We start from the raw sequence: 20479 nt of genomic DNA, 5'->3' as shown, positions 1-20479 counted from the left end.
ACAGTGGTTTGACACCAGACTGTATATTAAGGTGAAGCTAATGTATGTAATTTTTTTTTTGTTTTCAATGGAATAGCGATGTATGGTATGTAAAGATTACTTACATACCTATTTTGATGTTTTGAGGTGCCCCAACACAATTGAAAATAAAAAATTGGCTATTTTTCGTATGGCCATTAAACAACCTTATACTTTATAAACTTTAGTTAATGTTGAATATAAATATTTTTATGTATTGTTAGGTCAATATAATTTCATACGTTTTACAACCAACATATGCCGAAGTGGGTATTTTTATACCCAATCCACAAAATCGTACTTGTAGCTTAGGAAAGTGGGCCTAATCACTTGGATATTTTTTTTTCTGATAGAGGATATCCAAGGCTACTAGAAATAAGGAGGGCATTGGGGACTTCCACTCCCCCCGTTTTCTAGAGCCATTTATTTTTGTATTATATAAAAATATTCACTATTTCGCTACTGACAAAACAATGGAAACTTTTAAACTTCTGCAAGAAAGAAGTGTAAAACGAAAATAATATTTAAAAGAACGATATAAAAAGCATCCTGTTTACAGTTATTTTATTTTTAAATTCTGTTAATTTTTCACAATTTATTTTTCTAAGTTTTTCGCATAATTGCTTTTTTCAAAGTTAACGAAAATGGCTAAAGTTAAGATTTGTGAAGACTTAAAAAATAAAATAATTAACGATTTTAAAGCTGGTTTAAAACAAAAAAGTATCTGTGACAAATATTCAATAAATAAATCAGCAGTTTCAAAAATTATAAAGAAATTTCGTGAGAGCGGTTCTGTAAAAACTCAACATTTAGGTGGAAGACCTCGTAAGAGTACTCCTAGACAAGATAATTTAATAGCGAGAGAGTTCACGAAATCGAGAGATTGTTAATAGCCTAAAATTAGAAATAAGTACCCGAACAGTTAGTCGCAGGGCAAATGAGGCTGGTCTTGGTTGTATCGTCCTTTGAAAAAACCACTCATTTCTAAATAGAACCGTTCTGCTCGTCTACAATTTGCCAGGGATCATTTAAACTGGTCGATACAGAAATGGAATACTGTCCTCATTTCCGACGAATCCATTTTGTAAGACGACCAAGGGGAAAACTATTAGATCCAAAGTACACAAATAAGACTGTAAAGTTTGGCAGTGGCAATATTATGGTATGGGGATGTTTTTCAGGGCAAAGTATTGGCGCAATTCATATTATAAAAGATACCATGACAGGTATAGGATACAGGACCATATTAAACGATGTTATGTATCCATACGCTGAGGAAAATATGCCCCTAGTTTGGAGATTCCAACACGACAACGACCCGAAACACACCTCAAGGGTTGTAACCGAGTGGTTACAATAAAACGAGGTACGTGTTTTGAAGTGGCCTGCCCAATCGCCAGATCTCAATCCCATAGAAAATCTATGGGAAATTGTAGATCGTAAGGACCCAAAATTACACCAGGAAAGAGATTTATCGGAGGCGGTTATAAGGGAATGGCAAAATATTTCAAAGGAGACCATTGACTCTTTAATTGCTGACTGCACTTTAAACAAAGGCAAGCATGACGACAGTATAGTATACTAATGTTATAACTGCACGCAGAAAAATCTCAGAAATGTGAATCACAGAGCCGATGACCTTAAATGTCCTTGCAGACAAGAATATTTAGAAATTCGTCAACGAATTACAACCAAATCTATAGAAACCAGTAATAGAACTAATTTTTCGTTCCTTAACTCAGATAATAGTAGTTTTCCACAACTACCAACTCGTGAACAACCATGTTCTTCAAGTGATATGAATTCAAATAATAAAAAATTGTTCTCAGAAGTATCAAAAACAATAGTCATACTATCAATGATGATGATATTTCTAACGATCAACTATTGGAAATATTTTTCAATGCTGTCGATGCTTTCCAAAGGTGTCAAAATAAATATGAGAAGCTAAAAGTCTTAGGTATGATGCTTAAACATGCCATATAATACTACAAATTTACAAGATGTTCATGTTATGCACTGGAATGCTCAGGGCATAACGACTGAGCCAGCAGTTTCACAATTGGAACAAATTTTACACAACAAAAATATTGATATTCTACTTCTTAATGAAACATTTTTAAAACCTTACCACAAATTTAAATTGGGTGGCTACAAGATATATAGAGAGGATCGCCCTACGCATGGTGGAGGAGTACTCATCGCAATAAAAACCAACATAAGACATCAATTACTTCCAAAGACTAATACGCGGGAAATAGAAAATATGTCCATTCAAGTATTGATTAATAGACGTCCAGTTATTTTTACTGCTGCCTATAATCCGTCTCACTTTATACATTTTAAATCGGAGCTGGATTTACTAACTACGACTTCAAAGGACTTCATCGATTCCCCTGTATAATCGTGCAGACTGGGAAACAATTAGAAATTGGGTGGAGGATGAAATTATTTCCCAAAACATTGATTTAACAGTAACCAATTCTGACAACCTTGATTTGTCGTTAAACAAATTAATAACTATTGTAAAGGAAGCTTTTAAAAAAATACCAGTTGCGAGAAAAAATGCATGGCATAGAGAAATATCGGATACGAGTAAAATGCTAATTACTCAGAAAAACAAATTTAGACGGAAAATGCAAAGGTGTTTTGATCCGAACCATAGAATTCAAATTAGATGTATTTTAAAACAGTTAAATCGGTTAATCGATTTCCACCTAAACAAGGACAGAAATGATTATTGGTCCAAATTTATTTTTAAACTGCCTCCTGGTTCTAAAAAGTTTTGGAAATTAACCAAAGTCTTGAAGGGTAAAAACTCTACTATCTGTGATCTTCATGTAAATGGTAAGGTAATGAAAACTGCCAAAACATGCCAGACAACTTTTTCAAAACTTTGAGTAAGCTGTTTAATTTTTGTCTTAAGAATGGATATTTCCCTTCTACCTTTAAAAAAGCTAAAGTTATTCCTATTAATTTTTTTTTTTCAATTTTATTTTTTATTTATTGTATCTTCATTCCTGAAATAACAACAAGTACTTCAAATCTTATATCTAATAATAATTATAATTTAATTAGTCCAGCCAGTGCCGGACGAAAAATTGTTTATTCATTTAGCTTTTATTCTTCCTTCTATTCTTTGGATTAGGTCTGCTGTGTCCCTCCTTCTTAACCGAGTGTGGCCACGGTTATTTAATATGTTGCGGGCCAGTGGGTTTGGGTGAATTTCAAGTTTTTTTAAATATTTTTCTGCATTTTTCGTGATCTCAGTTTTTACAAGGGGCACGTTTAGATCTTTGTGTATATTCGCGTTTTTGATATACCAGGGGGCAACTGTGATCATTCTTAAAAACTTGTTTTGGCGTCTTTGGATCTTTTCAACATTTGACGCTGAGGCCGTGCCCCATAGATGTATGCCATAACACCATATCGGTTTTATGATCATGTTGTAAAGTAGAAGTTTACAATCTAAACTAAGCGTAGAGTTTCTACCAATAAGCCAATTAATTTGAATTGACTTCAATTTCATTTGAATCAACTTTGCATCTATATGACTTTTCCATGTAAGGCGACGATCGAGATGTATTCCGAGGTATTTCACTTCCGATTGTTGAATTATTGTTTGGTTATTGATATGAATAGGGGGGCATGATTCTCTACGCAATGTAAATGTTATATGGGTACATTTTTGCTCATTGACTTTAATTTTCCATTGTTTTAACCATTTTTCTAATTCAAATATGTGATTTTGTAAGTAACGAGATGCTTCTTGAGGGTTTTCATGAATGCTTAGAATAGCAGTATCATCAGCAAATGTTGATGTATGAGTACGATTGTTAGTTGGCATATCAGACGAATATATCAAATATAAAAAGGGTCGCAGGATACTGCCTTGTGGGACTCCAGCTTCAATGGGTTGGGGACTACTTAAAAAGTCTCCTTCTTTAACCTTAAATGTTCGACCAGTTAAATAGCTTTCCAATAGCTTATGTGTGTTTGCGGGTAAATTTTGACTCAGTTTGTATATTAAACCATCATGCCATACTTTATCAAATGCTTGAGAAATGTCAATAAAGAGAGCGGAACAATATTTCTTTTCCTCAAACGCTTTTCTTATAATATTTACAAGTCTATGGGTTTGTTCGATAGTACTGTGTTTTCTTCTAAAACCAAATTGATGATTCGGAATACAATTGTTTTCAATTAACATCGGGTGCAACTTGTTCATAAGTATCTTCTCAAATAGCTTTGATATATTGGACAGTAGGCTTATTGGTCTGTATGATTCTACTTTTGTGTGATCTTTTCCCGGCTTAGGTATCATGGTAACCAGTGAAACCTTCCATTCTGGAGGATAATATTCAAGGCATAATATAGCATTAAAAATAAAAAGAATTATTTTTATTGCTATCCGGGGTAGCTCCATAAGCATCTTGTTACTGATTTAATCAATACCAGGTGCTTTCTTGGAGTTTAAATCAACAATAGCCTTTTCGATCTCTCGAATCTCAAAACGTAGGGGTACGACTGCTCCAAAATGGGGTACAACAGGTGGCAACTCAATTGCTTCATTTGATGTGTTCGGTGTAAATACGTTTTTCAAATGATTAACAAACAGATTCCCTTTTTCAGTATCATTTCTTGCCCAACCACCACTTGAATTTCGCAAGGGGGGCTTACATATGACAGGTCTTTTAAGACTTTTTGTTGCTCGCCATAATGAGTAATACGATTGCGGGGTTGCGTCCAGGCTTTCTAAATATTTATTCAATGATTCCATTTTTCGAAATTCCAAGAGCTTTTTAAGTCTTTTTATACAATCTTTAAGCTTCGATTTGAGTTGGGGGGATCTGTGCAATTGCCACTCTCTTCGAACTCTTCTTTTTTCATTTAAGAGCCGTTCGACATCTGCAGAATAAATTCTATTATATCTGATTTGTCGGGGGGTTTGGGTAGCATGTTGAGCAGCCAGTTTGAGATTTTTATCGAAATTGATAAGAGAGTGATCGATGTTTTCTGGTGTTCTTAGCGGTATGTTTTCCGAGCAATGTGTACTGAGGTATTTTTTATATTTGAGCCAATCAATTCTTGTGCCTGTCATCGCTAAAGTACCAGTCGGGGATACAATTTCTCGGGGGCTCAATAAAGTAACAATAGTGGGTGAGTGATCTGAAGATAGTTCCATCGAGGATTCAACTTGAATCATTTCTCCAGGGATATTTTTCATCACGCTAAAATCAATAACATCCGGTATTTTTCGTGGGTCAGTAGGCCAGTAGGTAGGTTGGCCGCTCGAAATCACATTCAAACCCATTTTAGAAATTGTATCAAACAAAACACGACCTTTAGGGGTAATCAGTCGTGATCCCCAGAATGTGTGCTTAGCATTATAATCGCCAGCAGCCAGGAAAAGGGGGCCTAGTGATTTAAAAAATCTATTATATTGACTTTCTGTAATTGAAAATCTAGGGGGTGAGTATATCGATGAAATCACTAAGTTTCGATGAAACTTAGTGAAGATAGCTTGAAGATAATCTTCGCAAAGATCACACATTAAGTAGTGTTTGATTCGAGCTTTTATTAAAATTGCCGAGCCTCCGCATGCTCTACCTCTGGGATCTTTGGTATCATATATTACGTATCCATTTATTCGAAATGAACTTCTGGACGTCAAATGAGTTTCAGAAACCAGCATTATATCAATTTGTTGGTTTCTTAAAAAATATTCGAGTTCGTTTTTGTGTTGGCGTATGCCGTTTGCATTCCAGAAACATATTTTCAAACAGTTCATGGCTTATTTAGGATAGCTTGTAATAACATGGATTGAATTTTAAGCATTTCCTGCATCATATTACTCATAGAGTTGGTAAAATTGTTAACCGATTTCACTAGGGTCTCTATTGTAGCTTCCAGTCGACTAAAATTAGAACTGGGATGTTGGTCTGCAAATTCCACATTGATATTAGGGTTATTTTCTTTTCCTATTGGGGGGTTTTGAGCAAAAGTTGGATTCGTTTTTAGAACACTAGCGTATGAACCTTTATTATTCATGGTTTGCGAGATTTGGGGATAATGGGTATCAACTAGGTTCTTTGATTGCACAAGATAAATACCGGGTTTCTGTGTTAATGTTCTTTTAACTATAGAATATACTGGGCATCCTCTGTAATTTGCTGTGTGATTTCCGCCACAATTGCTGCATTTTTTTACTTTTGAGTCGTTTTTGGATTTATCGCATTGGGTAGAACCGTGCAATTCTCCACACACCACGCAAACAGGGGGTAGTTTGCAATATGCCCTAGTATGACCATATTCTTGACAGTTTAAACACTGGAGTGGTCCCGATCTCTTATGTGGCTCTTCTATCGTAATTTTACGATGCAATAAATATTTTAAATTGTAAATTGGGTGTGTTTCATTTTTCTTGAGATTAACATCACCTGGTTCTAGTTCAACTCTAAACATTGGTTGGGGAATTTTCTCGCGATTTCTAATGTTGACTACATTTTTTATTTTAAACTTGTTATGTTCCAAAGCAGCCTTTATATCTTCAGGATCTACACAAGAGTCAATACCCTTAATAACAATTTGAAGCCCTTTGCTACTCTTCAATTGGTATGTGTAAAAACTTTGTTTATTGTTTTCAAATTCGGTAACAACCTTACGGAAATCATTTTCAGGATTTACCTGTATCTTAGTCTCGCTTATGTTACCTCGCTTAAAAGGTACAACGTAAAAAGAATTTTCTCCGACCAACGAGATTAAATTCTTAATTAGAGCATTCGAATTTTGCTCTCTCAAATAAATAGGAGGGGGTTTGGACGACTTGGGTAATGTTGGGTGGTCAGCTGCTTCATCTTGCAAAATAGAAAATCTTTAGGAATTTTTGCGGTTGATGCGATTTTTGAGGATCTTGGGCTGCGTCCTCGTTTCAGTACGGTAATGTACCTATCAATTCCCACTTGGATTTGTGGTTTTTGTGCACTATATTTGGGCTGAACATTTTTAGGTATTGCTCCCGTACTATGGTTAATTGGGTTTGTACTTACTGTGCAGGTTTTTGTTTTAGGGGGTGAATTATTTAGCATACCTTCAGGCGCTACTAAAAGTTTACTTTTGGTTACCACATTTCCATCAACAGCTGTCAACGGCAAATTTTCTTTTGTTGTACAAACACCTTTCGTAAACAAAGCGGGGGATAATGAACGAGCTCGATCACTTTGTTTGGCGGTCAAATACAAGCTGTCATCAACTCTTGTATTTTTGTTTTCTTTTGAATTTTCTTCAACATTCACAAACACATATGCATTTCTGCCGTTCATGCTAAGCCTGCGCTCACTATGATTACCACTTGAGAAACTCATAAAGAGTATTCTCTGTTTATTTTTTTGCACTTGTGCTCTTTATTGGTGGAAAAAAGAAAACAAACACCAGAACGAAAATAATAAAAGATAACTTTAATTGGCACTTTTAATATTATATTTTATGACTTAATCAAAAAACGATTGTATATTTAAATATAATTTCGCGTCCATTCGCGTTAAAGATATATATATATTCTTTTTTTTATATTTAATTTATTTTTAGCCGTCAATATCATCAAAAAAAAACGAGATATTTGCGGAGATAGAAAAAAACACGTCCGTTTAGCTTAACTATACAAGAACATATTAATAAGCCAGAAAAGCCAAATTGCCCTCCAGCTATAGGCCAATCAGTACTCTAAGTTTACTGGATAAGGTTTTCGAGAAAATAATTCTTAAAATAATTGTAGAATTTTCAACTCGTAATAATATTATTAATCACCATCAGTTCGGATTCCGTAAGGAACACTCTACTATACACCAACTGAAGAGAGTTACTAATTTTATTGATACTAACAAAAGGAGTACTGGAGTCGTGTTTCTCGATGTTGAAAAAGCTTTTGATTCAATATGGCATAATGGTCTAGTGTTCAAACTTAACAAATTCGGATTTCCAAAATACCTGCAGAAAATTATTAGAAGTTTTTTAAATAACCGCTCTTTTGTCGTATATGTTGACAGCATGTACTTTAGTGAAAGACAAATTCCAGCCGGATTACCGCAAGGGTCCGTACTATCTCCTACCCTTTACTCAATTTACACCTCCGATATTACTATCCCTAGTAACCATGAAGCAGCGTTTTATGCTGATGACAGCGCTTTCATTTGCCGCGGCAAAGTCTCAAATGCAATAATAAAGAGAATGCATGATAACCTTAAAGTAACCCAGCATTTCTTTGATAACTGGAAAATTAAAGTTAATAATAGTAAAACTCAAGCTATTATTTTTCCGTATAACAAATCTCCAAAGCGTGTGCCTACAATAAATTTAAGTTCTAGAGGAATAGACATTCCTTTAAAAAACGAAATTAAGTACCTAGGAGTGATTCTAGATAAAAAGCTTACGTTTAAACAGCACATAAATTACACTTGTAAGAAAGCATTAAGATGCGGATGCGCTCTTTACCCCCTACTAAACAAAAGGTCGAAACTTAATCTGAAGAACAAGATACTTATCTACAAAATGTGTATCCCACCGATAATGACATATGCTTGTCAAATCTGGTTTCATAAAGCTGCCAAAACTTACAACAAGAAGCTACAGATTATTCAAAATAAAAACCTGAAGATAATTCATAACTTACCCCCAATATTTCCTACATAAGAATTATAGATATAAGTTACTCAGTACACTCATCAAGGAACTGACTGTCATTTAACGAAAAATGCAGAGCTTCTAATTTTGAATCCATAAGAATTTTGTTAAACAATCACTAACTTATCTTTCATAAAGAAAGATGTTGTTAGTGTTTGTTGCTAAAAATTCTTATAACTGCGTTAGAGGGTTTTTTAAAGGGTTTTTTTTAACTACTTTCCCAAATTCTGTGATGTTTAATAGAAAAATAGATTAGTGTCGAAAATGATTTGGACCAACAGAAATTACAAACAACATTCGCCAATTACTGTAAGATCACGGAACATTACGACTAATTTTTAGAGGTTGTGAATTGAACAAATCATTTTTAATTGTTAAAGTTTGCAGACAAAGTTATAATTGCATGTATCGATGGCTTAATATAAAAAGGCGTAACTCAATTTTTTAAAAAATAGCTTTTTTTGTTTATTCCGGTAGACAAATGTCAGAATTGCAAATAACAGATTTATAACGATTTCAAAAAAAGCCTTAAGTCAAGTCAACGAATTTTTTAAAGAAAAAGGCCTAACTCGTTTTTTTTTTTGTTTTGTTTGATTGGTTATCACCATGATAATAATACAAGGTAAATCTCTCAGCGCAGCTGTGCGTTTATATTTTCCAAGTATCAAATTCGCTTCTGAATCGGATTTTTCCACCTATCAGGAAATTTAATAGCTTTATGTCGCAGGCTGCTATTCAAAAAAAGAAAATGGAAACATAAAATTGTCCTATCCATTTTTTGCGCAATTATTAAAGGCATCGAACTATTCCATATTTAAACCTAGGAAAAAATTAATTCCTCAACGAAAGACGAGTGTTGCATATTATAAAATAAAGCCACAACTACATAATTTCACAATATACAGTATTTTAACACACGAATTGTTTGGGATGAAACAAATGGATGCCTAGTATCTTCCGTTTTTGCAACGTGTCTTATTAAAAACTTGTAATTGTTTACTCAGATGGTTGTTACTACCAAAACCGCAATGTAATATTCTCTAATGCATTGTTGGCTTTTAGTATGGAAACTCAAATAACGATAGAACAAAATTTTGTAATAAGTGACAATGTCCACTCAACTGGCTTGAGTCACAAGCCATTCCCTTATAGAAAGAGAAATTAAAAATAAGCAAATAAATTTGCGATCGCAATTTGTGCAATTAATAAAGGAGGTACGAAAAGTTCCAGCACCCTTACAAGCTCAGCATTTGCACTACGACTATTTTTTAAATTAAAGATACCCTCCCTGATTCACTTTATAAGGATTAAATTCAACTCAGATTAAAAAAGCCCTAAATTATTTTTTTTTTCAAAAATATCAATGAAAAAAGGGCATATATTAGATAACTTCATGAAAATAAAAAAAATAAAATTTTAAATGAGAAATAAAATGTGTCTTTTTATTAAAAATGGCATCAAAACTTTTATTGTATCTAAAATTTTATGGATTTTATTAAGTTTTTTCCTCCTCCTGTAAAGTAACAAAAAAAACTAGTTACGCCTTTTTTATATTAAGCCATCGGTATGTATATTTGATAAGTAATACACATTGTAAAAAAAAACAGTAATCATTAAAAAGAAATACAAATTAACATAAACGATACAACATTTTGCGTTGCATGCGATGCTGCAATTCTCCGCGTCGTATCATGGTATGAATTACTTTAAGAATTGTACGTTCTTCGTACTTTTGGCGCAAGAAATCCTAAGGAAATGTATAAAAATAGTATTTTGTGAATTTATGACTGGAGCAGCAGAAAATAATATATTTATCGTACCTGTATTACGTTCTGTTCTGATACTTGGGATCCAATAGCAAAACGTCTCTTTAATTGTTTTTCAATTCGATTTAATGTTTCTTGATCTTCTTCTGTAGTAAAGCCTTCTGCTCCTGCCAGGCTCCCGGTCATCGCGGCATCCAATGTAGAAACTTGGAAAAGACGCAACGATTCATTAACATGTTCATCGTTAGCAAACGGTAACAGGCGCATTTTAGCCAGAGATTCCGAAATTCGGATAATGGCCTCCAACTGACGAACTGTAATCGGAATGCTTAGACGTTTATCCGCAGCTTTTTCCTGTTGCCCAGCTCCACTGCGCATAAGCACATAGCGACTTTTTAGTTTTTCGCCAGCTTCCTCACTTAAACGTGGTCCACAGTGAGTTCGGCAAAAGTGAATGTACTTCTTAAATAGAGCTAATGAAATTTCGCCCTCGGCCTGCTCGGCAGGCCCGGATCTGTTGGACGACAGATGTACATTTATAATATGCTTGGCCATGGTTATATCTCGTGATTCGTCGTGGACATCTTTTACAATGAATATCATGTCGAAACGCGATAAAATGGTTGGCATAAAATCAATATTCTCTTCACCTTTAGTATCATCCCAACGACCAAATATAGAATTGGCTGCAGCCAACACAGAGCATCGAGAGTTTAATGTCGTAGTAATGCCAGCTTTAGCAATCGAAATGGTCTGCTGTTCCATTGCTTCGTGAATGGCGACTCGATCATCTTCACGCATTTTATCGAATTCATCAATACAAACAACACCTCCATCTGCCAGTACCATTGCACCTCCTTCCATTACAAAATTGCGCTGTAAAAGGATTCAAAATAAAACTTTAAACATTAGAACAGAACACAATCGCTTTTTTGAAACAAATGAAGATCGCAAACATGCAGTATTTATGTGCTTAGATTAACATATAAATATGTACTGCATGTTGGTTCATTACGAAGCTCAACGAACATTTAAAAAAGTAAAAGGCTTAACGGAGTCATGACTCAAACAAGTTTATATAGTTGAAAATAGCAGCAAAAAGTTGTATAGTAATATTAACCACTTTTGGATTCAGAAAGAATAATTTAACCATAGATAAATACACATAGATCGGAAACTCTTCTGTCATAGACCTAACTCAGTTGTCAAAAACCTATGTGGCGAGAAAGTATTAGTAAAAAAAACATGTTAAAACAAAAACAATTATTTGGTGTTTTAGTTTTTTTTTCTAGTGTCCTCTCTATGTGTATTTTTTATTTTATTTTTATTTATTGAATTTTTAACCGAGCCCTAATGGGCCATATATTTCTCTATGATTTAAACTTTTACTAAATTTATTTTCATTTATTTTTTAGGGCAAAAATGTAACACAACTTCTGTGAAATTATGTCTACTCATTATTTAAAAATCAACGGCCGTATCTATATCGAAAAAAAATTAGCCACTTTGTATACATCGCCAGAATTGCCAGAAAAGTGTTACCTCATGTCCCTATGAGGTAACATTGGCAACCAGAAATTTGTGGTTGCCCTCTGGCAATGCAACTGAAGTTCGGTTGACATCCATAATCGACCCATTATTTATTTATTTTCAACAACCTAACTTATAGGCCATAACCGATTATAAATTTGTTTGATAAAATGCATTTTGTTAAAATCCCCAAGTCACTCCCCACGAAATTTTGTCCCCAAATTATTCATGAAATCCCCAATTTGGGGAGAAATCCCCACATCTGGCTACATTGTACATCGCACACAACGATTAGGGTTAGCAGAGAGTTAGCAAAGAGTTTATTTATAATGCATTTTTGTCTGTCATTTTTGTCAACTCTGAAAGTGTGATATATTGCTAACTACATAGAGAATAAAACATAGAGACGAGACACACCGATTTGTCAAACAAAAATACAACAAATCAACAATATACATACCATAGGGTAACATAGAGAACCAAAATATACATATATGGTAGAAATTTTTGCATATTCTAAAAGATGTGGAAAAAATATTCAGGGTTATTCCTGTTCTAACTTTCACCATTCACCTTATTTTTGAAAGCACAATTACAACAATAGTATCTAATTTTCTCAGAATTTCTTATTAGAAATGTTTACACGTAATTTGTTTAACCTTAATTATATAATTTTCGAAATTTTATTTTATACTAGCTGACCCGGCAAACGTTGTTCTGCCATAGCTCACACAAAGTTTGAAGACTCCCACTATAATGGTACTCCAGATATGCAATAATAAATTTTTATTTCGTATGGGAGGTGCCACGCCCATTGTACCTATATAGGTCAATTGTGAATCTAAACCATCCAGGGACAAACACACACAAAAAATTTCATCGAAATCGGCCCAGCCGTTACGGAGGAGTTCAGTTACTAACACTCGTACAGAAGAATGACATATCTCCGGAACTACTATGCCGATTTCGTAAAAACTTCACATAAACCATCTACAGACCATCCCCAACGTACCCTGAAATTTTGGTTGAAATCCGTCCACCCGTTTTCGCAGTTAGTGGTGACATCAAAATGTACATCAAAAATAGGGTGAATGGTGAAAGTGAGATCAGGAATAGCCATGATTATGTTCTGCATACTCAGAAATTCTGAAATCGTCCTTTTATCCTGGGACATATAATCCCAATAAGCATTTTACGTGGGACATATAATCCCAATTTCTTATTTATAGCATTTTATAAATGTAATTAGAGATTTAAGTTGTGGACCCAAAACACTTGTAACACAAAGCGTTGTTGCAGGCTGAGCATATCATCTTTGTACACTTTTCGATACCAAGTGAAGGCCAGGTGCCAAATTACCGAATTCGATATCGAGTAAAATTTATCGTAATTTTAATTTTTGAGATTACATTTGAGTACATTTTATGATTCGATCACGAATGCGGTAATTTGGACCCAGTATGCTCTATTGTCATATTTTTCTAATAAAATAAAAATGGAGAAAATCGGGAAATATTTGGACCCTCTGATATCTAAAAAGCAAGGTGGGTAAAAAAGTCGAGTACTCTTCTGTTTTTTTACTAGGCCAAGAGCTCCACATCATGAATACCGCTATTGAATTTATTTCCAAAACAAACAAAAAATATCTAACAAAAAGTAACTCGTGTATTTTGAAAATATTTTGTATTACAGCAATCAAGAAAAATTTTGGGTTATAGCACTTTTGCGCCGATGGCCTCATTTATACTCGGGTAAAAAATATTAGGAAAATTCCTACATCATCGAAAACATTCATCTAAATATTAAGCTATTGAATTTAGAATATTTAATAAAAGTATACATTTAATAATAGCTCTTTAAAAGTCTGACTATATAAATTTTCAAAAATAAGGGGGGGATTTCATGTCAGAACTAACCTTTCATCCCGATCGGAAGACATCGATTTCAAAAGTTAGTTCACTTGACATGAAATTCCCCCAACTATAAAATTAAACCAAATAATCAAATTTAATGTCGTCTAATCATTTGAACCGTATTATATTTTTAAAATACTGGGTGAGTTCCAAACAAGAATGACCAGTTATTCGAACTGGTTTCTTAATAAACTGCTACAAATAGAGAGACTGCAGAAACTGCTAAATAAAGCTATGAGAACAATAATTAAATGCATTAGGTTTACACCAATTCAATTTATGCAATTTATACATTAAAATGGCTAAATATTAGACAAAAATTCAAACTAAATATGTATATTAACGTTCATAGTCTGCTTTTACACAGGGCAAGTTTTCTTGCGCAATTCTGAGTTTATAGGAGAGTGAGGCAAGAAGAAAAAAGAGGGTACACACTTGCTTGTACTGGCAAGCTCTTCAACTTTTGTTTTCTCATTTTCACTATGGCGTCTAAAGGTAGGATCACACGATTGCCGCAATGCACCAATTATTGGTCTATTTTATACGTCAATCGTGTGATTTCACAACTTATTGGCTCATATGTCAAACCACAACAATATTGTGCTTATTTGGCCCAATCAAATGCAACCCTGGTACGGCAATCATGTGAATGCTTGATAGGCAACATGCACCAATAAAAAAGTTAAAAAATACACCAATATTTATTGTGTTCTAGTGCGGCAATCAAAGAAGACAATTAGCGCCAATATTAATTTTTGTAAATGAAATATTGTTTTTGTCAGCCACACTCTGACCCACATACATCTTTTAACATTTCTTTATTAATTTTTTTATATGATAATTAAGGCCGACGCAATTTTCTTTTTTTATTTAACAAATATTTTATTCAAAATTAGATTGTTTTTACATTTATGTAAACAAAACAAAATTTAAAATCTAGCACAACAGCTGTTTCTCTGAGTTGCCGTAAACTAGAACAATCGTGTGACTGAAATGCGACAATTATTGCCACTAAATCGCTTTGCGCCAATTTACGACAATCAAATTAATATAAAATGAAGCAATCATGTGACTGCAGAGAATTTGATTGGGACAATTTCTTTATTGGGCCCCAATTCAGCACAATAAAAATTGTATTAAATTGGTTCATTGCGGCAATCGTGTGATCCTACCTTAATATGTTTTGACATACAAAATTGAACACAGACTTGCTGTGTGTAAACATATGAGCAAGTTTAAAAGGGAATCGAAGAGACTTGCTTCAAGTAAACTTGCTGTGTGTAAAAGCAGACATATATTGTATGAAATAGCACGTCGCACAGTGGGAGAAATGAAAACAAAAGTGAAAATAAATCTGTAACTTCAAAACGGATAAAATTTAATAAAATGTCTCACGACTATAGAAGAGGTGTAGCCGAGTTTAAATTTTGAATTTGTTTTGTTCTTTGCAATGAGTAAAACAAAAACCAAACATAAACAATGAGAATGATTGTGTCATTTTGTATTGTTTTTGCTCGTGAGCTCAAAATGTACATTAATATAAACGTACACATCTAGAAAAGAAAAGAGTAAGAACAATATTGAAACATTCGGAGTAAAAACAAGTTAGAACGGTATATTCGGCTTTGCCGAATCTTAAATACTTAAATACAGTGACGGACATTACAATAGAATCACTACCAATATTTCATTTAAAACCAGGAGTAATCATAAGGATTGGTGTGGGCCAGAAAATATAAAAAAGTGTCAAAATGTGTTGTGGACGGACGAAACGACCATTAATTTAATTGGTAGTGATGATAAGACATGGGTTAGACGTCCAAAAAATGCCAAAAACCTAAAACGTTTAAACATGGTTGGGGAAATATTATTATATGGGGATGCTTTTCTTGGTATTACGTTGGTCAAATTTATTGGATTAAAGAAAATATGGATAAGCACTTGTATGTAAATATTTTGGAGAATGTTATAAAGCCACATGCAGAATGGAATATGCCCTTAAAATGACTCTTCCAGCAAGATAATGACCCAAAGCACACGTCAGGTCTTGCCAAAAAATGGTTTTTATATAACAAAATTCATGTTAAGGAATGACCGTCTCAAAAATTGAAAAACAAGGAAGAACTTTGGCAGAAAATTCTGGAAATATAGTATGCAATTTCCCGATCTACATGCGAAAGTTTGTTAAATTCAATCCCCAAAAGATTTGATGCTGTTATTAGAAATAATTGATATGCAACAAAATATTAAGAAAACAACGAATTCTTATGATGATTTTTTATTTTTAATCATTTTAAGACTGATTGATTCTATTTGAATGTCGCATATTTTAATTAGTCTTTTAGATTTCACATTGTTTGACATAAGAATGTGTTATTTTTTTCTATTTATTGTTTACGTTATGAGCATTAATATATAATGAACAAATTTTAAATTTTGAAATCAAATTTTGTAGTTTTACCGCTTTAATTGAATTCATATGTAGTGATTCTATTGTATTGTCCGTCACTGTATATGGGAGCTATAACCAATTATAGGCCGATCATCATATAATTAGATATAGCGATGTTGGTATATATGGGGATTATTTATGTCGAATTTCAACTTAATAGCGATATTTAGAAGATATTTATGCTAATTTAAGTGATTTTCGGAAGGGAACTTTATATGGGGGCTATGGTCAAATATGGGCCGATCCACAAAAAATATAGTGTTGTGATTTCTTTTAGCACGAAACTTATTTTTGATGAATTTTGTATGGATGCTGCAATTCTGAAGGCATTTATAGACCATAGAACCATATTTCGGGAAGAAATTTGTATGGGGGCTAGGAGAAATCATGAACCGATTCTTAAAATTTTCACCAGAGTTAGTCCTTTTATTATGAAAATAACGTGTGTAAAGTTTTGGTTCTTCGCTGATTTTCAATACCAAACTGCTTAGGACAACAATAAACACATTTTTTGCAAGTCTACCAATTTTGTTTGCGTATTTTGGACGTGAGCGTGTTTTACACAGACACACAGACGGACAGACAGACAGACATGGCTTAATTGACTTAGAATTACATAAGGATCAAGAAAATATATACTTTGTTGGGTCTCAGATGAATATTTCTCAATGTTACACACGGAATGACAAACTTATATATACCCTCATTCACCACTTGTGGCGGTGGAGGGTATAAAAACGTTTAAGAAATGTTTGGTAATTGATTTACTCATTATAATAGTGAATAGAGTACAAAAATACGTTTCTCTATCTGTTTTGTACTCAAATGTACGATTGTAACGGTAAATTAAATAATGCAGATGAGTTTCGTTTTCTCTCTTTGTCACTTGAAAAGTTTTTGTTTTGTTTTTGCTCATGTACAATACAATTTAAAAATTATGATTTGTTTTGTACATTTTGCAAATGATTCGGATGTTTTGTTTGTTTCATACTCTGATTTTTTTCCAAAAAAGTTCCTTCATTAATGTCAAATTATACTGTAAACAAAAACCAAATTATGTGTTTATATTTTTCTCAAAGGTAGAATTTTGGGAAGTACTATAGAAGAAAAATAATAATAGAGCCTTCCGAATTAGACCTATTTTTTATGTAAATTTCAACTTCATGCCAAATTTTCTAATCGCATAGCTACATTCAAAAAATTAAAACCTCCTAATGCCCCAATATTTTCTTAAATATGTTGCAAAGGGAACCGTGAACAGAGTCAAAAATCTATAAAATACCAATTTTGGAATTTTGAAAAAATATTGTAACAAATGCTGATACAACAACAACAGCTAAAATCGAAGATACATCCTAAAATAATATCCCAATAAGCACCAAAGCCTCAAAAATTCAAACACTTGAACATTTTGTTGGAATTTGACTTGAATGCAAATGCAATTATGTTTTAAACTTGAAAAATTTTTAAAAAATTAAATATTTTTCAAACAAAAATATTCCTTGAATTTATGTGTCCTTTTTACTGGAGAATGCTATTGAAATAAAGTGTAATACAACTGTAATTCAATTCAATTGTTTGACTATAATTCAAACCTGGAATTACACTTGCTTTCAATTTGAATTCCATTAAAAATGCTTATTGTGATTCGATTGAAAATATTTTGATACCATTTAAAATGAAATCGACTTGTGTATATATACGAAGTATTCATGCATTTTATATTGTCGTTGTCAAGAATTACATATATAGAAAAAAATGTTATACGACTTGCACAAGACTAAAGGTAGGTTCACACATGGCAAATATTTGCTCAAAAAAGCGTAACCACTTATTTTAGCACAAATTTGTTTGACGCGTTTACTCTTACAAATGTTTTGTAAGATCAAACAGCATCAAATAAAATAAAATAAAACAAATTTTTTTTGTTTTGAATCAACCTAAGTAAAATAAGTTTTTCAAATAAATAAACGAACTAAAATGTATGTTATTTAGTGGTTATGTCTTTTTCATCAAATATTTGTCATGTTTGACCCTACCTTAAGACTGAATATTTAACATAATATATCATAACTTACCGTTGCTGGATCCTTTATTACAGATGCTGTTAAACCAGCAGCACTCGATCCTTTTCCCGAAGTATAAACACCTATTGGTGCTACTTTCTCCACAAACTTTAATAACTGAGATTTGGCAGTACCAGGATCGCCCAGCAACAAAACGTTGATATCACCACGGCGACAAAGACCATCTGGAAGGCGTTTACGTGAACCACCAAAGAGCATACATGTTATTGCTTTTTTTATATCCTCAGACCCAAAAATACTTGGAGCTAGAGATTTCGATAAACGTGCATAGATGTCTGACGAAGCTGCCATTCGACGGAATGTTTCCTCCTCCTCGTTAGTAATGTTACTGTAACGTGAAATGGCACCAGATCCTTCCGAGTCGACCGTTATTCCAACAACACGCATGTAAGGAGATCTGACACCAATGACGGCTTTTTCACGACCATCTTGACGCGAGGGTTTACCCACTTTTCGAATTGAATAGATTCCCTGTATAAGAACTCTATTTCCAGGCACTACTCGTTCGCACAGGGAACGTTCACAGAATAATTGTAAATGTCTGGGGATTTCACCTTGAGGTACATAATCGGGTAACTCCTGAAGTTTTAGTGTTTGAAAATCTACACATTTACACTTGTCAGGCATAATAAAGAACGGATCCAAGGGACACTTGGGACGACCGGCTTGATCTGTGTTGCATTTTCGGGGCAAAGCATATCCCTCCAGTCCGGGATTTACCTTAAGATTAGCAATGACTGTGTGACAAGATCGGCACATGATTGACATTTTTGTAGCTTTGGCTTTAATGCCGGATGCTGCAACTATAATACCAGCTATTTTTACCAATTTTGAAACGCAATCGGATTTCAATTCACGCACATTTGTGGGATTAGCATTAGACATCAATAATATTTGTATGTCGTGCATATTCTCTTCTGCTTCAGGTCTAGGAGCAGTTATTTCATCAGCTACTTCTTTGGCGGCTTCTTCAAATATTTGCAGATGTTCCGTTGGTTGTTTATTAAGTTTGTCTGCTAACGTTTCATCAAACCCAGCCAAATCTTCCATTTCCACTTCCAGAAAGTAGCGGCCATTAAGATAGTTTCTCTTTAAAGTATCACTAAATTTTAAAAGAACAATTTAGAATGGTGAAACATTCAAGATTCAAAATCAAATTTACATACCGATATTTATAAAAGAAATTATCTTCATTAAAGGTGCGAAGAAATTCCTTGTATTTTTTCTTCACCGCCTGCATATTAAATTGATGCCCATCCTGACCCTGCTGTCCATCGCCCAATAAATTATCAGAGAAAAAAATACCTGCTTCATCAAATCCGTCCATTTTTATATGGTATTAATTTGTAAACCAATTTAATAAATTAATATTTATAAAAACAAATACAACCAGTCACTTTGCTTTCTCAAAGAAATATGCGATCAAAATTGAGGCATTTGTTTTGATACAAACACATTTTCCCGCCAAAATCCAAGCTGCAATACTTAAAACAAGGCGAATTCATACAAGGTGGTGTCAGTTCTACAAAAACAACGATTGGTCTTAACAAATGTCAAAAAACCAAAATGAAAAATTAAACAAATAAGTATTTAAACTTAATATAGTGTAGATAATTGAATAGTGAGGGCTTTAATTATTTATGTAAACAATACATTTTTTGTTAATAAGCTTAGTATATGTAGATATTTAAATATAAAAACAAGATTTGACAGTTGTTAGAACCAAAAAGCGAAAAAAAATTATCAGATGTTTGACTGACTCCACCTTGTATAAATTCGCCTTGACTTAAAACGACAATGTGTGGTGGAATCTAACAGCTGATTACATTTCACGCATGTTTGGTTCTAGCGTCTGTCAATGCTTGTTTTTATATTTCAATATCTACATATGCTATGCTTATTAACAAAATATGCATATTTTACATAAATATGTTAAATCACAACTATTCAATTATCCACACATTTTTAAGTTTTAATACATATTTTTAATTTTTCATTCTGTTTTTTGACATTTGGTAAGACCAATTGTTGTTA

General features: G+C 33.3%; 1 protein-coding gene across 1 annotated transcript; it reads right to left on the bottom strand.

Moving 5' to 3' along the window:
* Nucleotides 1-10248: 10248 nt before the first annotated feature.
* Mcm5 (Minichromosome maintenance 5) lies at nucleotides 10249-19828 on the bottom strand. The gene is made up of 4 exons (XM_065515011.1): nucleotides 19612-19828; nucleotides 18437-19547; nucleotides 10518-11339; nucleotides 10249-10444 (listed from the first exon to the last, which is right to left on the bottom strand). Exons 1-4 carry the CDS (start codon nucleotides 19770-19772, stop codon nucleotides 10328-10330), a joined length of 2211 nt encoding a protein of 736 aa, XP_065371083.1. The 5' UTR covers nucleotides 19773-19828; the 3' UTR covers nucleotides 10249-10327.
* Nucleotides 19829-20479: the final 651 nt, after the last annotated feature.

Source organism: Calliphora vicina, chromosome 1 (assembly GCF_958450345.1).
Source record: "Calliphora vicina chromosome 1, idCalVici1.1, whole genome shotgun sequence".
Taxonomy (NCBI): domain Eukaryota; kingdom Metazoa; phylum Arthropoda; class Insecta; order Diptera; family Calliphoridae; genus Calliphora; species Calliphora vicina.
Note: the sequence above shows the minus strand (reverse complement) of the source record. Positions and strands in the feature narration are given on the sequence as shown.